We start from the raw sequence: 22,702 nt of genomic DNA on the forward strand, positions 1-22,702 counted from the left end.
TGCCGTGACCACCTGCCAGTCTAGAGACTCTTACCCTGCTGTCACTTGCCGTGACCATCCGCCTGTCAAGAGACTGTCCCGGTCACTTGCCGTGACCTCCTGCCCTTCTACCCAGAGACTGTCCCTGTCACTTGCCGTGACTACCTGCCAGCCTTCCCTGGGAGCCACCCGCTTCCTTACAAGGACTGCCCCTTTGAGGTTCCACCTCCCAGACCCGTTACAGTTTGCTCGGGCCATGGAACCCGGTGGCACCCAAGCTCCCTCGCTCTCGGACCTATGTCATGAACTTTTCTGTCAGAGGTCCCAACAGGAGTCCATCCTGAGCCACCTGCGTAGTGTTAACTCCCGCCTGGACACACTGACTACCTCTTCGGGACCTGCTTCCAGTAGCACGACTGCTACCCCGGCAGCACCGCTGCCCATCAATTCCATGGCAACTCTTCCCGGTCCTCGCCTCACCGCCCCGCCTCGTTTTGGCGGAGATCCCGGACAGGCACGGGGCTTCATTAACCTGTGCACTCTGCACTTCGAACTGTTGGCACACCAGTTTTCCACCGACCGAGCCAAAGTAGCCTTCATCATGTTCCATCTCACCGGAGAGGCGCTGGCTTGGTTAAATCCTCTATGGGAGAGAGGAGACCCCCTGGTGTCCAACCTGCCATCCTTTCTCACGACTTTCCGGAAGGTCTTCGACGAACCTGTACGGAGGACCTCATCCGCCTCATCTCTGCTACGCCTCTGCCAAGGAAGTCTCACCGTGGGTCAATATGCCATACAGTTCCGTACCCTTGCTTCGGAGCTTGCCTGGGATAACGACGCCCTGGTGTCCGTCTTCTGGGAGGGTCTGTCCGGCCGTATTAAAGATGAACTTGCCGGTCGGGACATTCCTACCACTCTCGACGAGTTAATTACACTTGCCACCCGGATTGACATCCGGTTCCAGGAGCGCACCAAAGAGGCCACCCGTGAGAGGAGGTTTCCACGCCTTGCCCCTACCTTCCAGAGACCCGTCACTTCCTCCGTTACTCCCTCGGCGCACTCACCCGAACCTATGCAGGTCGACCAGACCAAGATGGTCAAGACCCGTCAAGAATTACGCCGTGCCGAGGGAAGCTGCTTCTACTGTAGCAGTAAGGAGCACCGGATCCGTTCCTGCCCGGAGAGGTCGGGAAACGCCTGTGTCTAGGGTCGCTCAGAGAGGTCGCCCTAGACAGAAATAAACCCTCTCCATCTCTAATGCTGTCGGTCTTTATCATCTGCGGGGAGAACCGTTATTTTGAACTGGCTCAACTTGACTCTGGAGCTGCCGGAAATCTCATTTCTCAGTCCCTGGTAGAGAAATACCGCATTCCCACCAAACCTCTGGCTGTACCGTTATCTGTCGCCGCCGTGGATGGGGGCCTCTTACCTCATCCCATCCAACTCATCACCGAATCCATAACTTTGCCGGTGGGAATGCTGCACTCTGAGAGCATCTTCTTTCATGTTCTGCCTGGACTCTCTCACGCCCTCTTGCTAGGCCTACCTTGGCTCCAGAAACACGCACCCGTGCTTGAATGGCAGACCGGAGAAGTTCTTCGCTGGGGACAGGACTGCCATAAGACTTGTTTAGTTCCCGTTCATCCTGCTCGTCCTTCTCCTACCCCAGCCAATCTACCCGGCCTACCGGTTCCCTATTGGTCTTTTGCGGACGTTTTTAATAAAAGAGAGGCAGAGACATTACCCCCTCATAGACCATACGACTGCCCAATTGACCTGATGCCCGGCGCTACTCCTCCCCGTGGGCGTATTTACCCTTTGTCCGCTGCTGAGACCCGGTCCATGTCTGAATATATTGAGGAGAATCTGGCCCGGGGATTTATCCGGAAATCTACCTCCCCGGAGGGAGCAGGCTTCTTCTTCGTCAAAAAGAAGGACGGCTCACTCCGTCCCTGTATAGACTATAGAGGCCTTAACCAGATCACAGTGAAGAATAAATACCCCCTTCCACTCATTCCTGAATTATTTGACCGTCTGAGGGGGGCTAGAATCTTCACCAAGCTGGACCTTCGTGGGGCGTATAATCTGGTCCGTATCCGTCAGGGGGATGAATGGAAGACGGCATTCAACACCCGGGGCGGCCACTATGAATACCTTGTAATGCCCTTCGGTCTCTGTAACGCTCCCGCCGTCTTTCAAGAGTTGGTCAATGACATCTTCCGTGACCTTCTCTACTCCTGCGTGGTGGTGTACCTGGACGACATCTTGGTCTTCTCTCCGGATCTTCTCACTCACCGGAGGGATGTTCGTCAGGTCCTGCTCAGGCTCAGGCAGAACCACCTCTACGCTAAATATGAGAAGTGCCTTTTTGAGCAGACCTCGCTTCCGTTTCTGGGCTACATAATCTCTCAGACCGGCCTACAAATGGACCCTGAGAAACTGTCTGCCATCCAGAAGTGGCCCCGACCAGAGGGGTTGAAGGCTATTCAGCGGTTCCTGGGCTTCGCCAACTACTACCGCCTCTTCATTCCGCACTTCTCTTCCCGGACTGCCCCTATCTCGGCGCTCACCCGTAAGGGCGCTAATCCCAGAGAATGGCCGCCCGAAGCAGAGGAGGCCTTCCTTTCCTTGAAAGAGCTTTTTCCTCCGCCCCTGTGCTGCATCGTCCGGACGGCAACAAACAATTCTTTCTAGAAGTCGACGCTTCCTCCTCCGGAGCCGGAGCAGTACTTACCCAAAAGTCGTCTTCCGGAAGAATGGGTAACCTACGGCTTCTTCTCCAAACTCTTCTCCTCTTCTGAGCGCAATTATTCTATAGGAGACCGAGAATTGTTGGCCATTAAGCTGGCACTGGAGGAGTGGCGTTACCTGCTCGAGGGGGCTCTTCACCCGGTAATAATTTACACGGACCTCAAGAACTTGGCTTACCTCCAGAGCGCCCAGAGACTTAACCCGCGCCAAGTCCGGTGGTCCTTGTTCTTCGCCCGCTTTAATTTCATTCTTCATTTTCGCCCGGCTGACAAAAACATCAAAGCTGATGCTTTATCCCGATCCTTTTTGGTCTCTGATCTTGAGGAGGAGCCTAAACACATCATCGACCCCGCCAAAGTAATGCAGGTGGCCCCCGTGAATCTAAATCGTCTTCCACCCGGTAAGACGTTCGTATCTGTTCCTGATCGTGAGAAGGTTCTACACTGGGGACACTCGTCCAAGCTAGCTGGCCATGCTGGTCAGAAAAAGGCCCTCCAGCTTATTTCCCGGCATTACTGGTGGCCTACCCTGCACAAGGACGTAATAGACTTTGTTTCAGCCTGTGTGTCCTGCGCCCGCAACAAGGTTCCGAGACATCTGCCAGCCGGCCGTCTCCTTCCTCTTCCTGTACCTGCTGCCCCGTGGCAGCATATAGCTATGGACTTTATTACGGACCTCCCTGCCTCTGCCGGTTGTACGGTCATATGGGTGGTCGCTGACCGCTTTTCCAAAATGGCTCACTTTATTCCCCTGCCGGGTCTCCCGTCTGCATCAGAGTTAGCTAAAGACTTTATTCATCATGTCTTCCGTCTTCATGGTCTTCCTCTCCACATCGTATCCGACCGAGGGGTTCAGTTCACCTCTCGTTTTTGGCGAGCCATGTGTAAACTGCTGGGGGTCACCTTGGACTTTTCTTCTGCTTATCACCCACAGTCCAATGGCCAAGTAGAACGGATCAACCAAATTTTAACCAGTTACCTCCGGCACTTTGTTAATGCTCACCATTCTGACTGGGTGGATCTTTTACCGTGGGCCGAATTTTCTTACAATAATCACGAGAGCGAATCTTCCTCCAAATCCCCGTTTTTTGTAGTCTTCGGTCAGCATCCTCGGATCCCGTTTCCCGTCTCCGCTTCGGTGGACAATCCGGCTGCGGAATCTCTCGTTAACTAATTTTCCTCCATTTGGGAGAGTACCAGATCCACACTTCTTCAGTCATCCGAGCGGATGAAAAAACAGGCTGACAAAAGACGTCTGGATCCACCATAATTCCGTCCTGGAGATAAGGTCTGGCTCTCGTCCAAATATGTCCGGCTCAAGATTCCTTCCTACAAGTTAGGGCCTCGGTTCATCGGCCCACTGGAAGTTATCAAACAGATCAATCCGGTGGCCTATAAATTGAAACTCCCGGCCAATTTGCGGATTCCTAACTCCTTCCATGTATCTCTACTCAAACCCGTGGTACTTAACTCTTTTTCCAAGTCTACAGGTACGCCTCCTGCTCCGGTTTCCGCTGAAAACGAGTTTGAGGTAGAGAACATTCTAGCCACCAAAAGGGTAAGAGGAAAATCCTTTTTCCTAGTGGATTGGAAGGGGTTTGGTCCTGAGGAGAGAACATGGGAGCCCCGGGAGAACATCCATGCCCCTCTCATCCTTGATAAATTTCTGTCTGGCTTAAAAAGGGGGGGCCTAAAGGGGGGGATACTGTAGCGTCGGAGTCCCTGCCTCCTGCTAGGCAGGGACGCTGTTCCCCTCACCTCTCCGCTCCGTGCCCGGCGTCTTCCTCCCGCTCTGCTGGCAGCGCGTGCTGCTTCCCGGCCACTGTGCTTAGGGCGCGCGCGCTCCCCCTCTCTTAAAGGGGCCGCGCGCGCCGTCCTAAGGAGTCCCCGGCCAATGGCCGGAGGATCTCACCATATATAAGGCACCTCCTCCAAAATGGAGGTGCCCGAGCAATGTTGTTGCATAGCCTATCACTCTGCTTCAGCCCTCAGGTCCCGTTACCAGATACCTGCCAGTTACCTGCCAGATTCCTGCTTGATACCTGCCTGATACTTGTCTATCTGCTTACATTCCTGCGGTCCGACAGTCTGCCTTCCAACACCTGTCAGTCTGTCTATGGATCTGCCCGCCCGCTCACCTGGGAGCGCTCACCTGCTACCTGCCTGCTAGCCTACCTGGAGGCTCTGCCGTCACTTGCCGTGACCTCCTGCCTGTCCAGAGACTCTTGCCCGCTCACCTGGGAGCGCTCACCTGCTACCTGCCTGCTAGCCTACCTGGAGGCTCTGCCGTCACTTGCCGTGACCACCTGCCTGTCCAGAGACTCTTGCCCGCTCACCTGGGAGCACTCACCTGCTACCTGTCTGCTAGCCTACCTGGAGGCTCTGCCGTCACTTGCCGTGACCACCTGCCTGTCCAGAGACTCTTGCCCGCTCACCTGGGAGCGCCTACCTGCTACCTGCCTGCTAGCCTACCTGGAGGCTCAGCCGTCACCTCCCGTGACCACCTGCCAGTCTAGAGACTCTTACCCTGCTGTCACTTGCCGTGACCATCCGCCTGTCAAGAGACTGTCCCCGTCACTTGCCGTGACCTCCTGCCCTTCTGCCCAGAGACTGTCCCCGTCACTTGCCGTGACCTCCTGCTCTTCTACCCAGAGACTGTCCCTGTCACTTGCCATGACTACCTGCCTGCCTTCCCTGGGAGCCACCCGCTTCCTTACAAGGACTGCCCCTTTGTATAGTTGCTCTGAGGTTCCACCTCCCAGACCCGTTACACATTACATTACTTATCCTGTACTGATCCAGAGTTACATCCTGTATTATACTCCAGAGCTGCACTCACTATTCTGCTGGTGCAGTCACTGTGTACATAGATTACATTACTGATCCTGAGCTACATCCTGTATTATACTCCAGAGCTGCACTCACTATTCTGCTGGTGCAGTCACTGTGTACATACATTACATTACTTATCCTGTACTGATCCAGAGTTACATCCTGCATTATACTCCAGAGCTGCACTCACTATTCTGCTGGTGCAGTCACTGTGTACATAGATTACATTACTGATCCTCAGTTACATCCTGTATTATACTCCAGAGCTGCACTCACTATTCTGCTGGTGCAGTCACTGTGTACATACATTACATTACTGATCCTGTACTGATCCAGAGTTACATCCTGTATTATACTCCAGAGCTGCACTCACTATTCTGCTGGTACAGTCACTGTGTACATACATTACATTACTTAGTGTCCTTTGGATTACATTCATAGGGTATACGTTGGGGTTTCCATTCTTATATTACATGGAATAATGTAATGTGTGACACATTACAGTAGGAGATAACAGATGAATCCAATACTTTTACATTGTTGCACAGCAGTGACTATAGATCCTGCTTATGAAATGCTTTTTATTCCCATGGTGAACTCCAGATGGCGATGTGTGTCAGGATATTTAGTGTGTATGATCGCTTTGTGCTTTGTTCTTGATTGATATATGAAAGATTATAAGATCATCCATCATCATTTTACATTGTTTCTATATATATATCAGTACTTAAAGGGGACCTGTCACTTGCCATAAATTAGAATTTTTTTTTACCTGAAGCCGGCGATGTTTTTCCTTTGCTCCTGCTCTTCTCCGTTCCTGACATATGGCCCCTTCTTCCCTATATATAAATCTAGGTTTTTTTAGCTGAACCACGCCCCCTTGGCTTAGATGGCTAGAGTTACATACAATGAAGAAGGGGTCATATCTCAGGAACGGAGAGGTGCAGGAGCGAAAGAAAAACAGCGCCGGATTTAGGAGAACAGCGGCATTTACTACAGGTAAAAAAATTACTTATTTATGTCAAGTGACACATCCCCTTTAATCTTAAAGGAACCACTGCCTGCCCACACTACACATGCATTGCTCTCTCCACAGACAGCATTACTTACATCTTGGGAATTTTGATTGGAGTTTTTATGATATTTTGCATAGTCCATGGACCCCGGCTGAGAGCCATCAGGACAAAACTGTGAACCGAAGAGGAACTGGGAATCGCTGAGGCTGGAATGGTCGCTGTGCGCTGTGTTCCGGTTTGCAGATTTGTTGATCCTGTAATGATCCATGATGTGTGAATTAATTAATATATATTATGATATATGCTGTATTTGCCCATACCTGCCAGCTGTCCCAAAAGTGGCCCCATAATTAGGACCTATCACTTGTCTTAAATATGTAAAATTTTTGCCTGGTGTAAATGCCGCTGTTCTCCTGAATCCGGCGATGTTTTTCTTTTGTCCCTGCGCCTCTCCGTCCCGGAGCTATGGCCTCGTATTTCCTGTATATAAATCTGTTGTTGTTAGCCAAATGGGTGTGATGCTCAGCGCTTCACAGTGGGCGTGTTCAAAAAGACCACACCTAGTTGGCTAAAACCCTAGATTTATAGACTGGGAAGAAAGGGTCATATCTCAGAAACGGAGAGGCGCAGGAACACAAGAAAAACAACGTCGGATTCAGGAGACCAGCGGCATTTGGACCAGGTACAAAAAATGACTTATTTATGGCAAGTGACGGGTCCCCTTTAAGCCAAAATCAGGCTTAAAGTGAAAAATAAATAAGGACAATGATGTGTCCTTTCCATCTGTGCTGAACAGATGTGACTAAAAATGGCTTTGGCATGTGCAACTGGAATCGCTCATTTCAGTAGAGAATAATGTGACGGCCGCCCGTAGAAACAAGAAAACCCATGAGGCCCGAGAGATAAAATCCTGTGTATTTCCATGAATTAAACCTGATGCAGAAGCTGCTAGAAACAAATAACATTATAAATACAGAAACGCCCCTCACCCGGCTCCCGGAGGAACGCTGAACATGTCTTTGATGTTCCACACATTGAGATTCATTTTTTAAGCCTTGAGGAAAAGCAAACAAAGAAGAAAAATGTGAAAAATACACAAAAAATGTACACCCTCCCAAACACACACACACCCCGTCAGCACCCGGGGACACCTGCGGAGTAATGGAATATAATCTACACTACAATGGACGATTTCTAATAACCTGCCTGTAAATAACATTCAGAAAATGGTCACAGAGATGAGCAGCGACAGAGGCGCCTCCTATCTCCCCAAACACCGGGTGGCACAGAACAGCTTTATAGCAGCTTACTTTTCCTGTGACAACATGGACATGCTGGACCGCCGATTTCACTATCAAGAGGTTCTTCAGCAGCTGCGGTGTGTAATAAACAGTTCTGTGTCTCAGCTGCTGCCGAACATCATAATACACCTCAGCTGCTGCAGAACCTCAGTACATGCCTCAGCTACTGCAAAACTTCATGATACACCTCATCTGGGGCAGAATGTAAGAAAACAGACTTCAGCTGCTGCAGAACTTATGGTAATAATACACCTCAGCTGCTGCAGAACATCATAGTACACCTCAGCTGCTGCAGAACATCATAGTACACCTCAGCTGCTGCAGAACATCACAATATAGACCTCAGCTGCTGCAGAATCTCATCATACACCTCAGCTGCTGCGGAACATCATAATATAGACCTCAGCTGCTGAAGAACCTCATCATACACCTCAGCTGCTGCAGAACATCATAATATAGACCTCAGCTGCTGCAGAACATCATAGTACACCACATGTTCTGCAGCAGCTGAGGTGTATTATGAGGTTCTGCTGCAGCTGAGGTGTATTATGATGGTCAGCAGCAGCTGAGGTGTATTATGAGGTTCTGCAGCAGCTGAGGTGTATTATGAGATTCTGCAGCAGCTGAGGTGTGTTATGATGTTCTGCAGCAGCTGAGGTGTGTTATGATGCTCTGCAGCAGCTGGGATGTGTTATGAGGTTCTGCAGCAGCTGAGGTGTATCATGAGGTTCTGCAGCAGCTGAGGAGTGTATTATGTATGAGGTTCTGCAGCAGCTGAGGTGTATTATGTATGAGGTTCTGCAGTAGCTGAGGTGTATCATGAGGTTCTGCAGCAGCTGAGGTGTGTATTATGTATGAGGTTCTGTAGTAGCTGAGGTGTATTATGTATGAGGTTCTGCAGCAGCTGAGATGTATTATGAGGTTTTGCAGTAGCTGTGGTGTGTATTATGTATGAGGTTCTGCAGTAGCTGAGGAGTGTATTATGTATGAGGTTCTGCAGCAGCTGAGGTGTATTATGTATGAGGTTCTGCAGTAGCTGAGGTGTATCATGAGGTTCTGCAGCAGCTGAGGTGTGTATTATGTATGAGGTTCTGCAGCAGCTGAGGTGTATTATGTATGAGGTTCTGCAGCAGCTGAGGTGTATTATGTATGAGGTTCTGCAGTAGCTGAGGTATGTATTGAGGTTCTGCAACAGCTGAGGAGTGTATTATATATGAGGTTCTGCAGCAGCTGAGGTGTGTATTATGTATGAGGTTCTGCAGCAGCTGAGGTGTATTATGTATGAGGTTCTGCAGCAGCTGAGGTGTATTATGTATGAGGTTCTGCAGTAGCTGAGGTATGTATTGAGGTTCTGCAACAGCTGAGGAGTGTATTATATATGAGGTTCTGCAGCAGCTGAGGTGTATTATGTATGAGGTTCTGCAGCAGCTGAGGTGTATTATGAGGTTCTGCTGCAGCTGAGGTGTATTATGATGGTCTGCAGCAGCTGAGGTGTATTATGAGGTTCTGCAACAGCTGAGGTGTATTATGATGTTTTGCAGCAGCTGAGGAGTATTATGAGGTTCTGTAGTAGCTGAGGTGTATTATGTATGAGGTTCTGGAGCAGCTGAGGTGTATTATGAGGTTCTGCAGTAGCTGAGGAGTATTATGAGGTTCTGCAGTAGCTGAGGTGTGTATTGAGGTTCTGCAGCAGCTGAGGAGTGTATTATATATATTAGGTTCTGCAGCAGATGAGGTGTATTATGTATGAGGTTCTGCAGCAGCTGAGGTGAATTATGAGGTTCTGCAGCAGCTGAGGTGTATTATGATGGTCTGCAGCAGCTGAGGTGTATTATGAGGTTCTGCAGCAGCTGAGGTGTATTATGATGTTCTGCAGCAGCTGAGGTGTATTATGTATGAGGTTCTGCAGCATCTGAGATGTATTATGAGGTTTTGCAGTAGCTGTGGTGTGTATTATGTATGAGGTTCTGCAGTAGCTGAGGAGTGTATTATGTATGAGGTTCTGCAGCAGCTGAGGTGTATTATGTATGAGGTTCTGCAGTAGCTGAGGAGTGTATTATGTATGAGGTTCTGCAGCAGCTGAGGTGTGTTATGAGGTTCTGCAGCAGCTGAGGTGTATTATGAGGTTCTGCAGCAGCTGAGGTGTATTATGATGGGCTGCAGTAGCTGAGGTGTATCATGAGGTTCTGCAGCAGCTGAGGTGTATCATGAGGTTCTGCAGCAGCTGAGGTGCATTATCATGTTTTGCAGCAGCTGAGGAGTATTATGAGGTTCTGTAGTAGCTGAGGTGTATTATGTATGAGGTTCTGCAGCAGCTGAGATGTATTATGAGGTTTTGCAGTAGCTGTGGTGTGTATTATGTATGAGGTTCTGCAGTAGCTGAGGAGTGTATTATGTATGAGGTTCTGCAGCAGCTGAGGTGTATTATGTATGAGGTTCTGTAGTAGCTGAGGTGTATCATGAGGTTCTGCAGCAGCTGAGGTGTGTATTATGTATGAGGTTCTGCAGCAGCTGAGGTGTATTATGTATGAGGTTCTGCAGCAGCTGAGGTGTATTATGTATGAGGTTCTGCAGTAGCTGAGGTATGTATTGAGGTTCTGCAACAGCTGAGGAGTGTATTATATATGAGGTTCTGCAGCAGCTGAGGTGTATTATGTATGAGGTTCTGCAGCAGCTGAGGTGTATTATGAGGTTCTGCAGTAGCTGAGGAGTATTATGAGGTTCTGTAGTAGCTGAGGTGTATTATGAGGTTCTGCAGTAGCTGAGGTGTGTATTATGTATGAGGTTCTGCAGTAGCTGAGGAGTATATTATGTATGAGGTTCTGCAGCAGCTGAGGTGTATCATGAGGTTCTGCAGCTGCTGAGGTGTATTATGTATGAGGTTCTGCAGTAGCTGAGGTGTGTATTGAGGTTCTGCAGCAGCTGAGGAGTGTATTATATATGAGGTTCTGCAGCAGATGAGGTGTATTATGTATGAGGTTCTGCAGCAGCTGAGGTGAATTATGAAGTTCTGCAGCAGCTGAGGTGTATTATGATGTGCTGCAGCAGCTGAGGTGTATTATGATGGTCTGCAGCAGCTGAGGTGTATTATGAGGTTCAGCAGCTGAGGTGTATTATGATGTTCTGCAGCAGCTGAGGTGTATTATGATGTTCTGCAGCAGCTGAGGTGTATTATGAGGTTCTGCAGCAGCTGAGGTGTTTTATAATTTGCTATAACAAGAGTCTACCAGGTAAAATAACCACTAACGGGGACAGCCAAGATCCAGGCCCTGACACAATGGCTGACTATTGGGCTGTATTTCATTATACATGCTCTTTCTGTCAGAGAAACATTCTCTAAATATTTCCTCATTCCTCTATCCTCAGGGCTGAGGTTCGGTAATGGCCGCCCATCACTTCTCCAGCTACTCACAAGTAGTGACAGCAGGAGACGCGACATTCACTACTGACTGACAGTAATTGAGCCGAGCGCACTGAGGGAAAACTAGGCTGGCCTGTCATAGCCAATCAGATCCCAGCTTACTATTTCTAACCATCCTTTTCACAATGAAAGCTGCAATTTGATTGGTTGCCACGGGCTATAACATTGCTCTTCTTTTTTTCTACATGAGCCCCCACCTAAAATGGCTGCCAATTCTTTCTTTTTACCTCAGAGCACAGACGGCCACCATGTATGACAGGTTATGATAGGAGTTGTATGGTAATAATGTAACAATTTATTTCTGTGAGGTAAATAATTGTCTAAAAATGATACTGGATAGTATTATGTAATATTATAGCTATGCTTGCTCCACAGAAATAAGTTTCTGATCAGTGGGGTCCGATCGCTAAGAAGCCACCGCTCCATTCTCTATGGCACTGCCAGAAATCATGGAGTACAGCGCTCCATTCTCTATGCTGGCACTGCCAGAAATCATGGAGTACAGCGCTCCATTCTCTTAGAGAAAGCATGGAGCGGTGGTGAGTGTTCGAGGGACACATCAGAGCCCTGATTTCCAGCAGTCGGACCCCCAGCGATCAGAAACCCATTACCTGTCCTGTAATCATCACTTTCAATGTTGGGAACGATGTGAACAGAACACGAAACGGCTGCGACGTCACCGGCGGATTCCTGTCAGGAACGTGGTGAGATCACAAGTGTCAGAAAACTGCTGCGACATCGCAAGCAAATGTCAGTCAGGTGAGCTGCCGTCAGCTTATGATCACCGCTGACGACAAGACCCCTGACTATATGACCCCGACTACATGGCCCGCAATTACATGACCCCTGACTACATGACCCCCGACTACATGACCCCCGACTACATGATCCCTTACTACATGACCCCTGACTACATGACCCCTGATTACTTGACCCCTGACTACATGACCCCTTATTACTTGACACCTGACTACATGACTCTGACTACATGACCCACGACTTACATGACCCCTGACTACATGACCCCCGACTACATGAACCCCGACTATATGAACCCCGACTACATGACCCTGACCACTTGGCCCCTGACTACATGACCCCTGACTACATGAACCCCGACTACATGACCGCCGACTACATGACCCCCGATTACATGACCCCCGACTACATGGCTCCTGACTACATGGCCCCCAACTACATGGACCCAGACTACATGACCCCTGACTACATGGCCCCCCACTACATGGACCCCGACTACATGGCCCCTGACTACATGACCCCTGACTATTTGACCTCTGACTACATGACACCTGACTACATGATCCCCGACTACATGGCCCCCAACTGCATGGACCCCGACTACATGACCCCTGACTACATGGCCCCCCACTACATGGACCCCGACTACATGGCCCCTGACTACATGACCCCTGACTATTTGACCTCTGACTACATAACCTCTGACTACATGACACCTGACTACATGGCCCCCGACTACATGGCCCCCGACTACATGACCCCCGACTACATGGCCCCCGACTACATGGACCCTGACTACATGACCCTGACCACTTGACCCCTGATTACATGATCCCTGACTACATGATCCCTGACTACATGGCCCCCGACTACATGGACCCCGACTACATGACCCCAGACTATATGGCCCCCCACTACATGGACCCCGACTACATGGCCCCTGACTACATGACCCCTGACTACTTGACCTCTGACTACATAACCTCTGACTACATGACCCCGACGACATGACCCCCGACTACATGACTAGTAGATCTATGTCTCCGGCTGTATCCCTGATTGGTAGGTTCTGGTACATATTGACCAATGGACGTGGCCATCTCTCTGACAGCTGATGAATTCCAGCTCTTCAGGTGTGTGACTGCTCGGTGTCGACCATAATTAGTGCAGACGATGCAGATAAAACCATTTTCTTGTAAGATGAACTTTACCTTCCGCTCGTCGCTTATCGCTCATCCTTCCCCGTGTTACAGAGGAGACATTAAATATGAATATTCGTCCTCACAGCCGTGCGCTCCATCCACTGCATCTTTTTATGTGAAGATCTCACATGTCACATATTCCTCAAAGCTTCTTCCTTAGATAATTACAAGGAATATTTAATGCACTTATCTTCTCTCGGTAATCATCATATCAATGCTCCGAGCCGACAAAAGCATAAAATATACATCGGATCAAAGTCAGAGAGACGGGAACAGCGCAGAGTGGTCTATTACTGTATAATGGGCTGTGTTGTAATAGGAATTTATTGTATGTAAATTTGTGCGCATAAGTCTGGGGTCTTATAGCGAAGCATAGGAGGGGTCTCCACTCCACCATCATCAATCATCTCTCTGGGGTCTCCTGGTCCTTAGTTCCAGTGAAAAATCTTTAATAAGGACTTTGACTATCATGTACAATTTATAGCACTTTTCTCCTGACATGGGACCGAGGCTACAAGGCACAACCTAAACACCCTATAGTCGGCCCACAAATGAGAAAGACCCCCTTGGTGATGTCCATATTCTGGCTTAAAGGATATTAATACCTTCAGGCACATTGGGGCAAGTTTTATTTTTTACTTAGCTAACAATATTTTTTACAAATGTATTTTCATTAAAATTTTTGAACCTTTTGACTGTTACAGGCAATTTGTTTCCCAGCAAGTTGCTGGCTGAATAACGAGTTAACTAAGAATCTGTCAGTGAGTTTGTTCTGAGTTTCTTTCTCTTTTAGCCTTCTAATTCTAAGTTGCTCATAGCTGATTTGTGACCACGTCAAAGTTCACCTGAACTTTGATGTGGTCTATGGTCATAAATCAGCACAGAGGAGTTCAGAATAAGACAGATAAAAAAGGGACAATCTCTCCACCATAAAAACCTCATCTTATTCTGCAGCCAGCAATGTGGCGAGAAACAAAGAGTCTGTAAAACATTTTAACCCCTTAATGACCGCCGATATGTCTTTTAATGTCACCCATTAAGGGGCCTTATTCCTCAGCGCTGCTTTTTAACACTTTGTTTTTATCTTTTGACTGTTTAGTGGCCAGTGCGAACATGCGCCTACACACTGCATTCATACAAACTAATGTTCCAGTTTATTTCTTTCATTTTTCATTACATGTGGGGTATCGCTGCGCTCAGAAGAAAGTGGGTGACAAACTGTGCTGTCCACTTTTTCATGTTACCTCTTGTAAAAGTGAAAAATTTGGGGCTAAAGCAACATTTTCGTTAAAAAAATGAAAAATTTTCAAGATGACGACCTAATGTTATCAAATTCTGTGTAGTACCTGTGGGTTCAAAATGCTCGCTATACCCCTGGATAAAATCCTTGTGGCTTATAGTTTTCAAAATGGGGTCAGTTGTGGGGGGTTTCTGCTGTTTAGGCACATCAGGGGGTCGGCAAATATAACATGGTGTCGGGTATCTATTTCAGCCAAATTTGTGTTCCAAAATTGAAATGATGCTCCTTCCCTTCCTAGCCCTGCAGTTTGTCCAAACAGAGGTTTCTGACCACATGTAGGGTATCAGTGCGCTCAGAAGAAACTGGGTAACAAATTTTATGGTCAATTTTGTCATGCTATTCCTTGTAAAAGTGAAAAAAATTGGGGCTAAAGCAACATTTTAGAGGTAAAATTTATTTTTATAAATAAACCCAGAACATATTGACCTAAATTTACCACCGACATAAAGTGCAATGCTTCAAGAAAAAAACATTCTCAGAATCACTGAGATCCGTTGAAGCGTTCCAGAGATATTACCACATGTAGTGACACTGGTCAGACTTAAAAAATTTGGCCCGGTCATTAAGGTCAAAATTTACTCCGTCACTAAGGGGTTAATTAAACCCAACTTAAACAATATTTTTTAGACAAAAATACAATCCTGAACATAGAAAATATGACACCAAGAAGAAAACGTTGTGGAATTATGGAAATCACGGGATCGTAAGCTGCTCACAGTAACACGAACAACATGTGGCCTGACCGAGCTGCTCCCACCTGTTCTGGCAAAGAATCTGTGCCGGCTCCGAGCTTTGTACCCCCCTGATGAGAAGCCGTCATACCAAGCAAAGTTGGGTGTTGTGTCTCTATCAGCCGTCTCGTACCACAACGGCCTTGAAATGGTCATGAGTTACCTCCAGTGATTCTGAGTGAATATTAGTCCTCTGGCACTTTTTTTTTACTTTGTAAAAATCGGCTTTATAATACTGGAGATATGTGGAAATTCGTCTTTTTTTAAAATAGTTTTTCTATTTTAACACTTGTAGAGTCCTGATGAGATTTATTTATCTCAAAGAATAATGACCGTCCCTTCCTTTCTGTACATGAAGAAATCTCATCAACCGAGGACAGGATTGCAGAGCTGCAGCCATTGTTCAGCTTTGTAAAGAGTAAATTATAACCGCAATGTAATTATTATAACACAAAGGCGATTGATCGTCTGCAGATCTCAGTGATGCATCTCTGAAATACCTGCCTATCCTTAATTAGAGGATTTTGGGTTTGCTCCGAAAATGATTCCTAAGTTTGGCTGAAGGACAATGCCAGGGCTGTCATTAGTGCCGTATAGGTGGTACTGCTGTCATTAGGGCAGTACAGGAGTTACTGCTGGCATTAGGACAATGCAGGTGGTACTGCTGTCATTAGGGCAATACAGGTGTGGCGCCCCTGCGGGTTCAGTCGCCACAGAGGTACTGCATCTCACCCAGAGGTGTGGTATCTCACTCTCAGGTAAGGAGGACCGTAACACCTGCATCCAACACTACACTACTCCAGACCAGCAGTAGGGGAAAGATGCGTCGCTTCCCTGCTGAGCCCTGTCCCTGGCTGGAGTGGGGGGGAACCAAAGTAGGAGGAACCATGTAGTGGGTGTGGGTGGAGGAATAAGTTCAGGGGAGCTTAGTAAGAAGTGATATAAAAATTCTAGTGTGGTGGTTCATCAGTGAGAGGAAAAGTTAGGAGCAGGAGCTCTGTAGGAGCTCTGCTCAGGAGGAGGGCCTAGCCAGAGAGGCCAGAGACTGAAAAGAGAGAGAGAGGAGCAAGAGGAAGGCTCCAGGAAGGAAGAAGGGATCCCAGGAGTACGGGTAGTGCTGGAGGCCACCCGTACGCCCGAATCTGCCAGGCGGTGGAGGGATCAAGCCGCAGAGGGGACCGGCCCCTAACTAGTGAGAATTGCAAAGTTCAATTAGGAACCGGAGGCTTCTGTACTTTCAGGGTGCAGTTGCCACATCCGCAGTCAAGTCGAAAAAAGGTAACCACATAGGATCCAGGGAACTCCAGGTTGCCCAGAAAGATCCGAGGATACCGGCTTAGGACATTGTTTGGCGAGGAGCAGGGCAAGAAGGGTGAGGGCCAGCCCAGGAAGACGGCTGAGAAGAGCATATAGAACGGGGTCCTGTCAGGCACTCTTGAAACACCTGGGAGTTTGCTGAACCCCTGCCTGGTGAACGCAGCGTGACGTGGGAGGTCGTAATCCAGAAAGTGCAACCTGAGGAACTTAACAACTGTGAGTAAACTCTGAAGACTGCACCCCACTGTCTCTGTCAATTATTACTGCTGCGCCATCACCCCCTGCACTACACAGCAACATCTTTAACATCTACACTGCCCTGGAGCTAAGCTCTACCTGTGGAGAGCTAAACCAACTCTGCTGCACTGACATCAGCTCCAGAAGATCTGCTCCGCAGCGGCGGCTCCATATAGCCACATACCACAGGTGGCATCACGAACTGTATATAAGAACTATAAATCCCCTGTAAATAATATTCCCCTTTTGATTGACCGCCCTGGGTCATGGACCGGGTCACCGCCACTGTGACATCTCCCCTAGCAACGACCGGCCCGGCACCGAGTACGCCACGGCCCAGGGGGCGCGTCACAGGCAATACTGCTGGCATTTGGACAATACACATGGTACTGCTGTCATTGGGGCAGTACAGGTGGTACTTCTGTTATTAGGGCAGTATAGGTAGTACTGCTGTCATTAGGGCAGAACGGGTGGCACTGCTGTCACTAGGGCAGTACAGGTGGTACTGCTGTCATTAGTGCAGTACTGGTGATACTACTGTCATTAGGGCAGTACAAGTGGCACTGCTGTCATTAAGGTAGTACAGTGTGGTACTGCTGCTATTAGGGCATAACAGGTGGTATTGCTTTCATTAAGGCAGTACAGGTGGAACTGCTGTCATTTGGGCGGTACTGCTATCAGTGGTAGAACAGGTGGCACTGCTTTCATTAAGGCAGTACAGATGGCACTGCTGTCAGTAGGGCAGTACAGGTGGTATTGCTGTCATTAGGGCAGTACAAGTGGTACTGCTGTCATTAGGGCAGTACAGGTGGTATTGCTGTCATTAGGGCAGTACAGGTGGTATTGCTGTCATTAGGGGAGAACGGGTGGCACTGCTGTCACTAGGACAGTACAGGTAGTATTGCTGTCATTAGGGCAATGCAGGTGGTACTGATGTCATTAGGGCAGTACAGGTGGTACTGCTGTCATTAGGGCAGTACAGGTAGTATTGCTGTCATTAGTCCAGTACAGGTGGCACTGCTGTCATTAGGACAGTACAGGTGGCACTGCTGTCATTAGAGCAGTACAGATGGTACTGCTGTCATTAGGGCAGTACAGGTAGTATTGCTGTCATTAGTCCAGTACAGGTGGCACTGCTGTCATTAGGGCAGTACAGGTGGCACTGCTGTCATTAGCACAGTACAGATGGTACTGCTGTCATTAGAGCAATACAGGTGGTATTGCTGTTATTAGGGCAGTACAGGTGGTACTGCTTTCATTTGGGCAGTACAGGTGGTACTGCTTTCATTAGGGCAGTACAGGTGGTAGTGCTGTCATTAGGGCTGTACAGGTGGTACTGCTGTCATTAGTGCAGTACAGGTGGTACTGCTGTCATTAGTCCAGTACAGGTGGTACTGCTGTCACTGAGCAAGTACAGGTGGTACTGCTGTCATTAGGGCAGTACAGGTGGTACTGGCGTACTGCTGTCATTAGTCCAGAACAGGTGATACTGCTGTCATGAGGGCAGTACAGGTGATACTGCTGTCATTAGGGCAGTAGAGGTGGTACTGCTATCATTAGGGCAGCACAGGTGGTACTGTTGTCATTAGGGCATTACAGGCAGTACTGCAGATTCCTAAGTTTGGCTGAAGGACAATGCCAGGGCTGTCATTAGGGCGGTACTGCAGTCAGTTGCATAACAGATGGTACTACTGTCATTAAGGTAGTACAGTTTGGTACTGCTGCTATTAGGGCATAACAGGTGGTAGTGCTGTCATTAGGGCAGTACAGGTGGTACAGCTTTCATTAAGGAAGTACAGGTGGAACTGCTGTCATTTGAAAGGTACTGCTATCAGTGGCAGAACAGGTGGTACTGCTGTCATTGGGGCAGTACAGGTGGTACTGCTGTCATTAGGGCAGTACAGGTGGTATTGCTGTCATTAGGACAGTACAGGTGACACTGCTGTCATTAGGGCAGTACAGGTGGTATTGCTGTCATTAGTTCAGTACAGGTGGCACTGCTGTCATTAGGCTAGTATAGGTGGCACTGCTGTCATTAGGGCAATACAGGTGGTATTGCAACTATTAGGGCAATGCAGGTGGTACTGCTGTCATTAGGGCAGTACAGGTGGTATTGCTGTCATTAATACACTACAGGGGGCATTACTGTCATTAGGGCAGTACAGGTGGTACTGCTGTCATTAGGGCAGTCAGGTGGTACTGCTGTCATTAGTGCAGTAAAGGTGGCACTGCTGTTATTAGGGCAGTACAGGTGGCACTGCTGTCATTAGGGCAGTACAGGTGGTACTGCTGTCATTAGGGCAGCACAGATGGTACTGCTGTCATTAGAGCAATACAGGTGGTATTGCTGTCATTAGGGCAGTACAGGTGGTACTGCTGTCATTAGGGCAGTACCGGTGGCAATGCTGTCATTAGGGCAGCACAGGTGGTACTGCTGTCATTAGTGCAGTGCAGGGGGTATTGCTCTCATTAGTGCAGTACAGGTGGTACTTGTCACGGGTGTGTCAGAAGTGACAGACAGTTGCCCTACAGTTGATTGCAGGAGAGCTCTACGTTTGGCATTGCAGACACCTTCTTAGAGGCTGTCTCTCTACGACCCAGCATCTACCTTCCTCTGGCTAATTAACACCCTGGTCTGGGTATATAAATACCTGCTGTCTGCTAGAGGGAGTTGCCGGCAATACTCACAATACCGTTTGTGAAGGCTCGGAGCAAGTGCATTACTTCATCCTGTCTGGAGCTATGAGGACGGGTGTTAAACTCTGAAGTTGACTAAAAGCTAAGCTATCTTCCCTTGTTTGTTCCCCCTTGTTGTCTTTAATGGTCAGTGAGGATCGACTAGCGCTCATACCCCTCCCTTCCCTAGCCAGGGCCCAACGCCAGGGAAAGACAGGGTGAGGTTCGCTTGTGTTGATTGGTGGAGATTAGGGCAGTACAGGTGGTATTGCTATCATTAGGGCAGTACAGGTGGTACTGCTGTCTTTAGGGCAGAACAGGTGGTACTGCTGTTATTAGTGCAATATAGGTTGTACTGCTGTTGTTAGGGCAGTACAGGTAGTACTGCTGTTATTAGGGCAGTACAGGTGGTACTGGCGTACTGCTGTCATTATTCCAGTACAGGTGATACTGCTGTCATTAGAGGAGTAGAGGGTGGTACTGCTGTTATTAGGGGATAACAGGTGGTACTGCTTTCATTAAGGCATTACAGGCGGAACTTCTTTCATTTGGGCGGTACTGCTATCAGTGGTAGAACAGGTGGTAGTGCTGTTATTAGGGCAATACAGGTGGTATTGCTGTCATTAGGACAGTACAGGTGGTTTTGCTGTCATTAGGGCAGTACGGGTGGCACTGCTGTCATTAGTCCAGTACAGGTGCCACTGCTTTCATTAAGGCAGTACAGGTGTAACTGCTGTCATTTGGGAGGTACTGCTATCAGTGGCAGAACAGGTGGTACTGCTGTCATTAAGGGAGTACAAGTGATACTGCAGTCAGTGGCAGTACAGGTGGCACTGCTGTCATTAGGGCAGTCCAGGTGGTACTGCTATCATTAGGGCAGCACAGGTGGTAATGCTGTCATTAGGGCAGTACAGGTGGTATTGCTCTCATTAGTGCAGTACAGGTGGTACTTGTCACAGGTGTGTCAGAAGTGACAGACAGTCGCCCTACAGTTGGTTGCAGGAGAGCTCTACGTTTGGCATTGCAGACACCTTCTTAGAGGCTGTCTCTCTACGACCCAGCATCTACCTTCCTCTGGCTAATTAACACCCTGGCCTGGGTATATAAATACCTGCTGTCTGCTAGAGGGAGTTGCCGGCAATACTCACAATACCGTTAGTGAAGGCTCGGAGCAAGTGCATTACTTCATCCTGTCTGGAGCTATGAGGACGGGTGTTAAACTCTCTGAAGTTGACTAAAAGCTAAGCTATCTTCCCTTGTTTGTTCCCCCTTGTTGTCTTTAGTGGTCAGTGAGGATCGACTAGCGCTCATCCCCCTCCCTTCCCTAGCCAGGGCCCAATGCCAGGGAAAGACAGGGTGAGGTTCACTTGTGTTGATTGGTGGAGATTAGGGCAGTACAGGTGGTATTGCTATCATTAGGGCAGTACAGGTGGTACTGCTGTCTTTAGGGCAGAACAGGTGGTACTGCTGTTATTAGTGCAATATAGGTTGTACTGCTGTTGTTAGGGCAGTACAGGTAGTACTGCTTTTATTAGGGCAGTACAGGTGGTACTGGCGTACTGCTGTCATTATTCCAGTACAGGTGATACTGCTGTCATTAGAGGAGTAGAGGGTGGTACTGCTGTTATTAGGGGATAACAGGTGGTACTGCTTTCATTAAGGCATTACAGGTGGAACTGCTTTCATTTGGGCGGTACTGCTATCAGTGGTAGAACAGGTGGTAGTGCTGTTATTAGGGCAATACAGGTGGTATTGCTGTCATTAGGACAGTACAGGTGGTTTTGCTGTCAATAGGGCAGTACGGGTGGCACTGCTGTCATTAGTCCAGTACAGGTGCCACTGCTTTCATTAAGGCAGTACAGGTGTAACTGCTGTCATTTGGGAGGTACTGCTATCAGTGGCAGAACAGGTGGTACTGCTGTCATTAAGGGAGTACAAGTGATACTGCAGTCAGTGGCAGTACAGGTGGCACTGCTGTCATTAGGGCAGTCCAGGTGGTACTGCTATCATTAGGGCAGCACAGGTGGTAATGCTGTCATTAGGGCAGTACAGGTGGTATTGCTCTCATTAGTGCAGTACAGGTGGTACTTGTCACAGGTGTGTCAGAAGTGACAGACAGTCGCCCTACAGTTGGTTGCAGGAGAGCTCTACGTTTGGCATTGCAGACACCTTCTTAGAGGCTGTCTCTCTACGACCCAGCATCTACCTTCCTCTGGCTAATTAACACCCTGGCCTGGGTATATAAATACCTGCTGTCTGCTAGAGGGAGTTGCCGGCAATACTCACAATACCGTTTGTGAAGGCTCGGAGCAAGTGCATTACTTCATCCTGTCTGGAGCTATGAGGACGGGTGTTAAACTCTCTGAAGTTGACTAAAAGCTAAGCTATCTTCCCTTGTTTGTTCCCCCTTGTTGTCTTTAGTGGTCAGTGAGGATCGACTAGCGCTCATCCCCCTCCCTTCCCTAGCCAGGGCCCAACGCCAGGGAAAGACAGGGTGAGGTTCACTTGTGTTGATTGGTGGAGATTAGGGCAGTACAGGTGGTATTGCTATCATTAGGGCAGTACAGGTGGTACTGCTGTCTTTAGGGCAGTACAGGTAGTACTGCTGTTATTAGGGCAGTACAGGTGGTACTGGCGTACTGCTGTCATTATTCCAGTACAGGTGATACTGCTGTCATTAGAGGAGTAGAGGGTGGTACTGCTGTTATTAGGGGATAACAGGTGGTACTGCTTTCATTAAGGCATTACAGGTGGAACTGCTTTCATTTGGGCGGTACTGCTATCAGTGGTAGAACAGGTGGTAGTGCTGTTATTAGGGCAATACAGGTGGTATTGCTGTCATTAGGACAGTACAGGTGGTTTTGCTGTCATTAGGGCAGTACGGGTGGCACTGCTGTCATTAGTCCAGTACAGGTGCCACTGCTTTCATTAAGGCAGTACAGGTGTAACTGCTGTCATTTGGGAGGTACTGCTATCAGTGGCAGAACAGGTGGTACTGCTGTCATTAAGGTAGTACAAGTGATACTGCAGTCAGTGGCAGTACAGGTGGCACTGCTGTCATTAGGACAGTCCAGGTGGTACTGCTGTCATTAGGGCAGTACAGGTGGTAATGCTGTCATTAGGGCAGTACAGGTGGTAATGCTGTCATTAGGGCAGTACAGGAGGTATTGCTGTCATTAGT

General features: G+C 48.5%; 1 protein-coding gene across 6 annotated transcripts in view; it reads right to left on the minus strand.

Annotated features, from left to right (window-relative positions):
• IHO1 (interactor of HORMAD1 1) overlaps positions 1-22,702 on the minus strand; it is a 60,333-nt gene that overhangs the window by 14,880 nt on the left and 22,751 nt on the right. For 5 of the 6 annotated variants that reach the window (XM_073644835.1, XM_073644830.1, XM_073644832.1 and 2 more), the window contains 3 exons: positions 13,270-13,415; positions 7,567-7,631; positions 6,672-6,831 (listed from right to left, as the gene is read on the minus strand). In XM_073644835.1, the coding sequence (XP_073500936.1) occupies positions 6,672-6,831; positions 7,567-7,622 (216 nt within the window). In that variant the 5' untranslated portion in view covers positions 7,623-7,631; positions 13,270-13,415. The remainder of the gene's footprint in view (positions 1-6,671; positions 6,832-7,566; positions 7,632-13,269; positions 13,416-22,702) is intronic. The other variant, XM_073644833.1, reaches the window with a different exon arrangement.

Source organism: Phyllobates terribilis, unplaced genomic scaffold (assembly GCF_046119375.1).
Source record: "Phyllobates terribilis strain yellow unplaced genomic scaffold, ASM4611937v1 Scaffold_8__6_contigs__length_399053987, whole genome shotgun sequence".
Lineage (NCBI taxonomy): Eukaryota > Metazoa > Chordata > Amphibia > Anura > Dendrobatidae > Phyllobates > Phyllobates terribilis.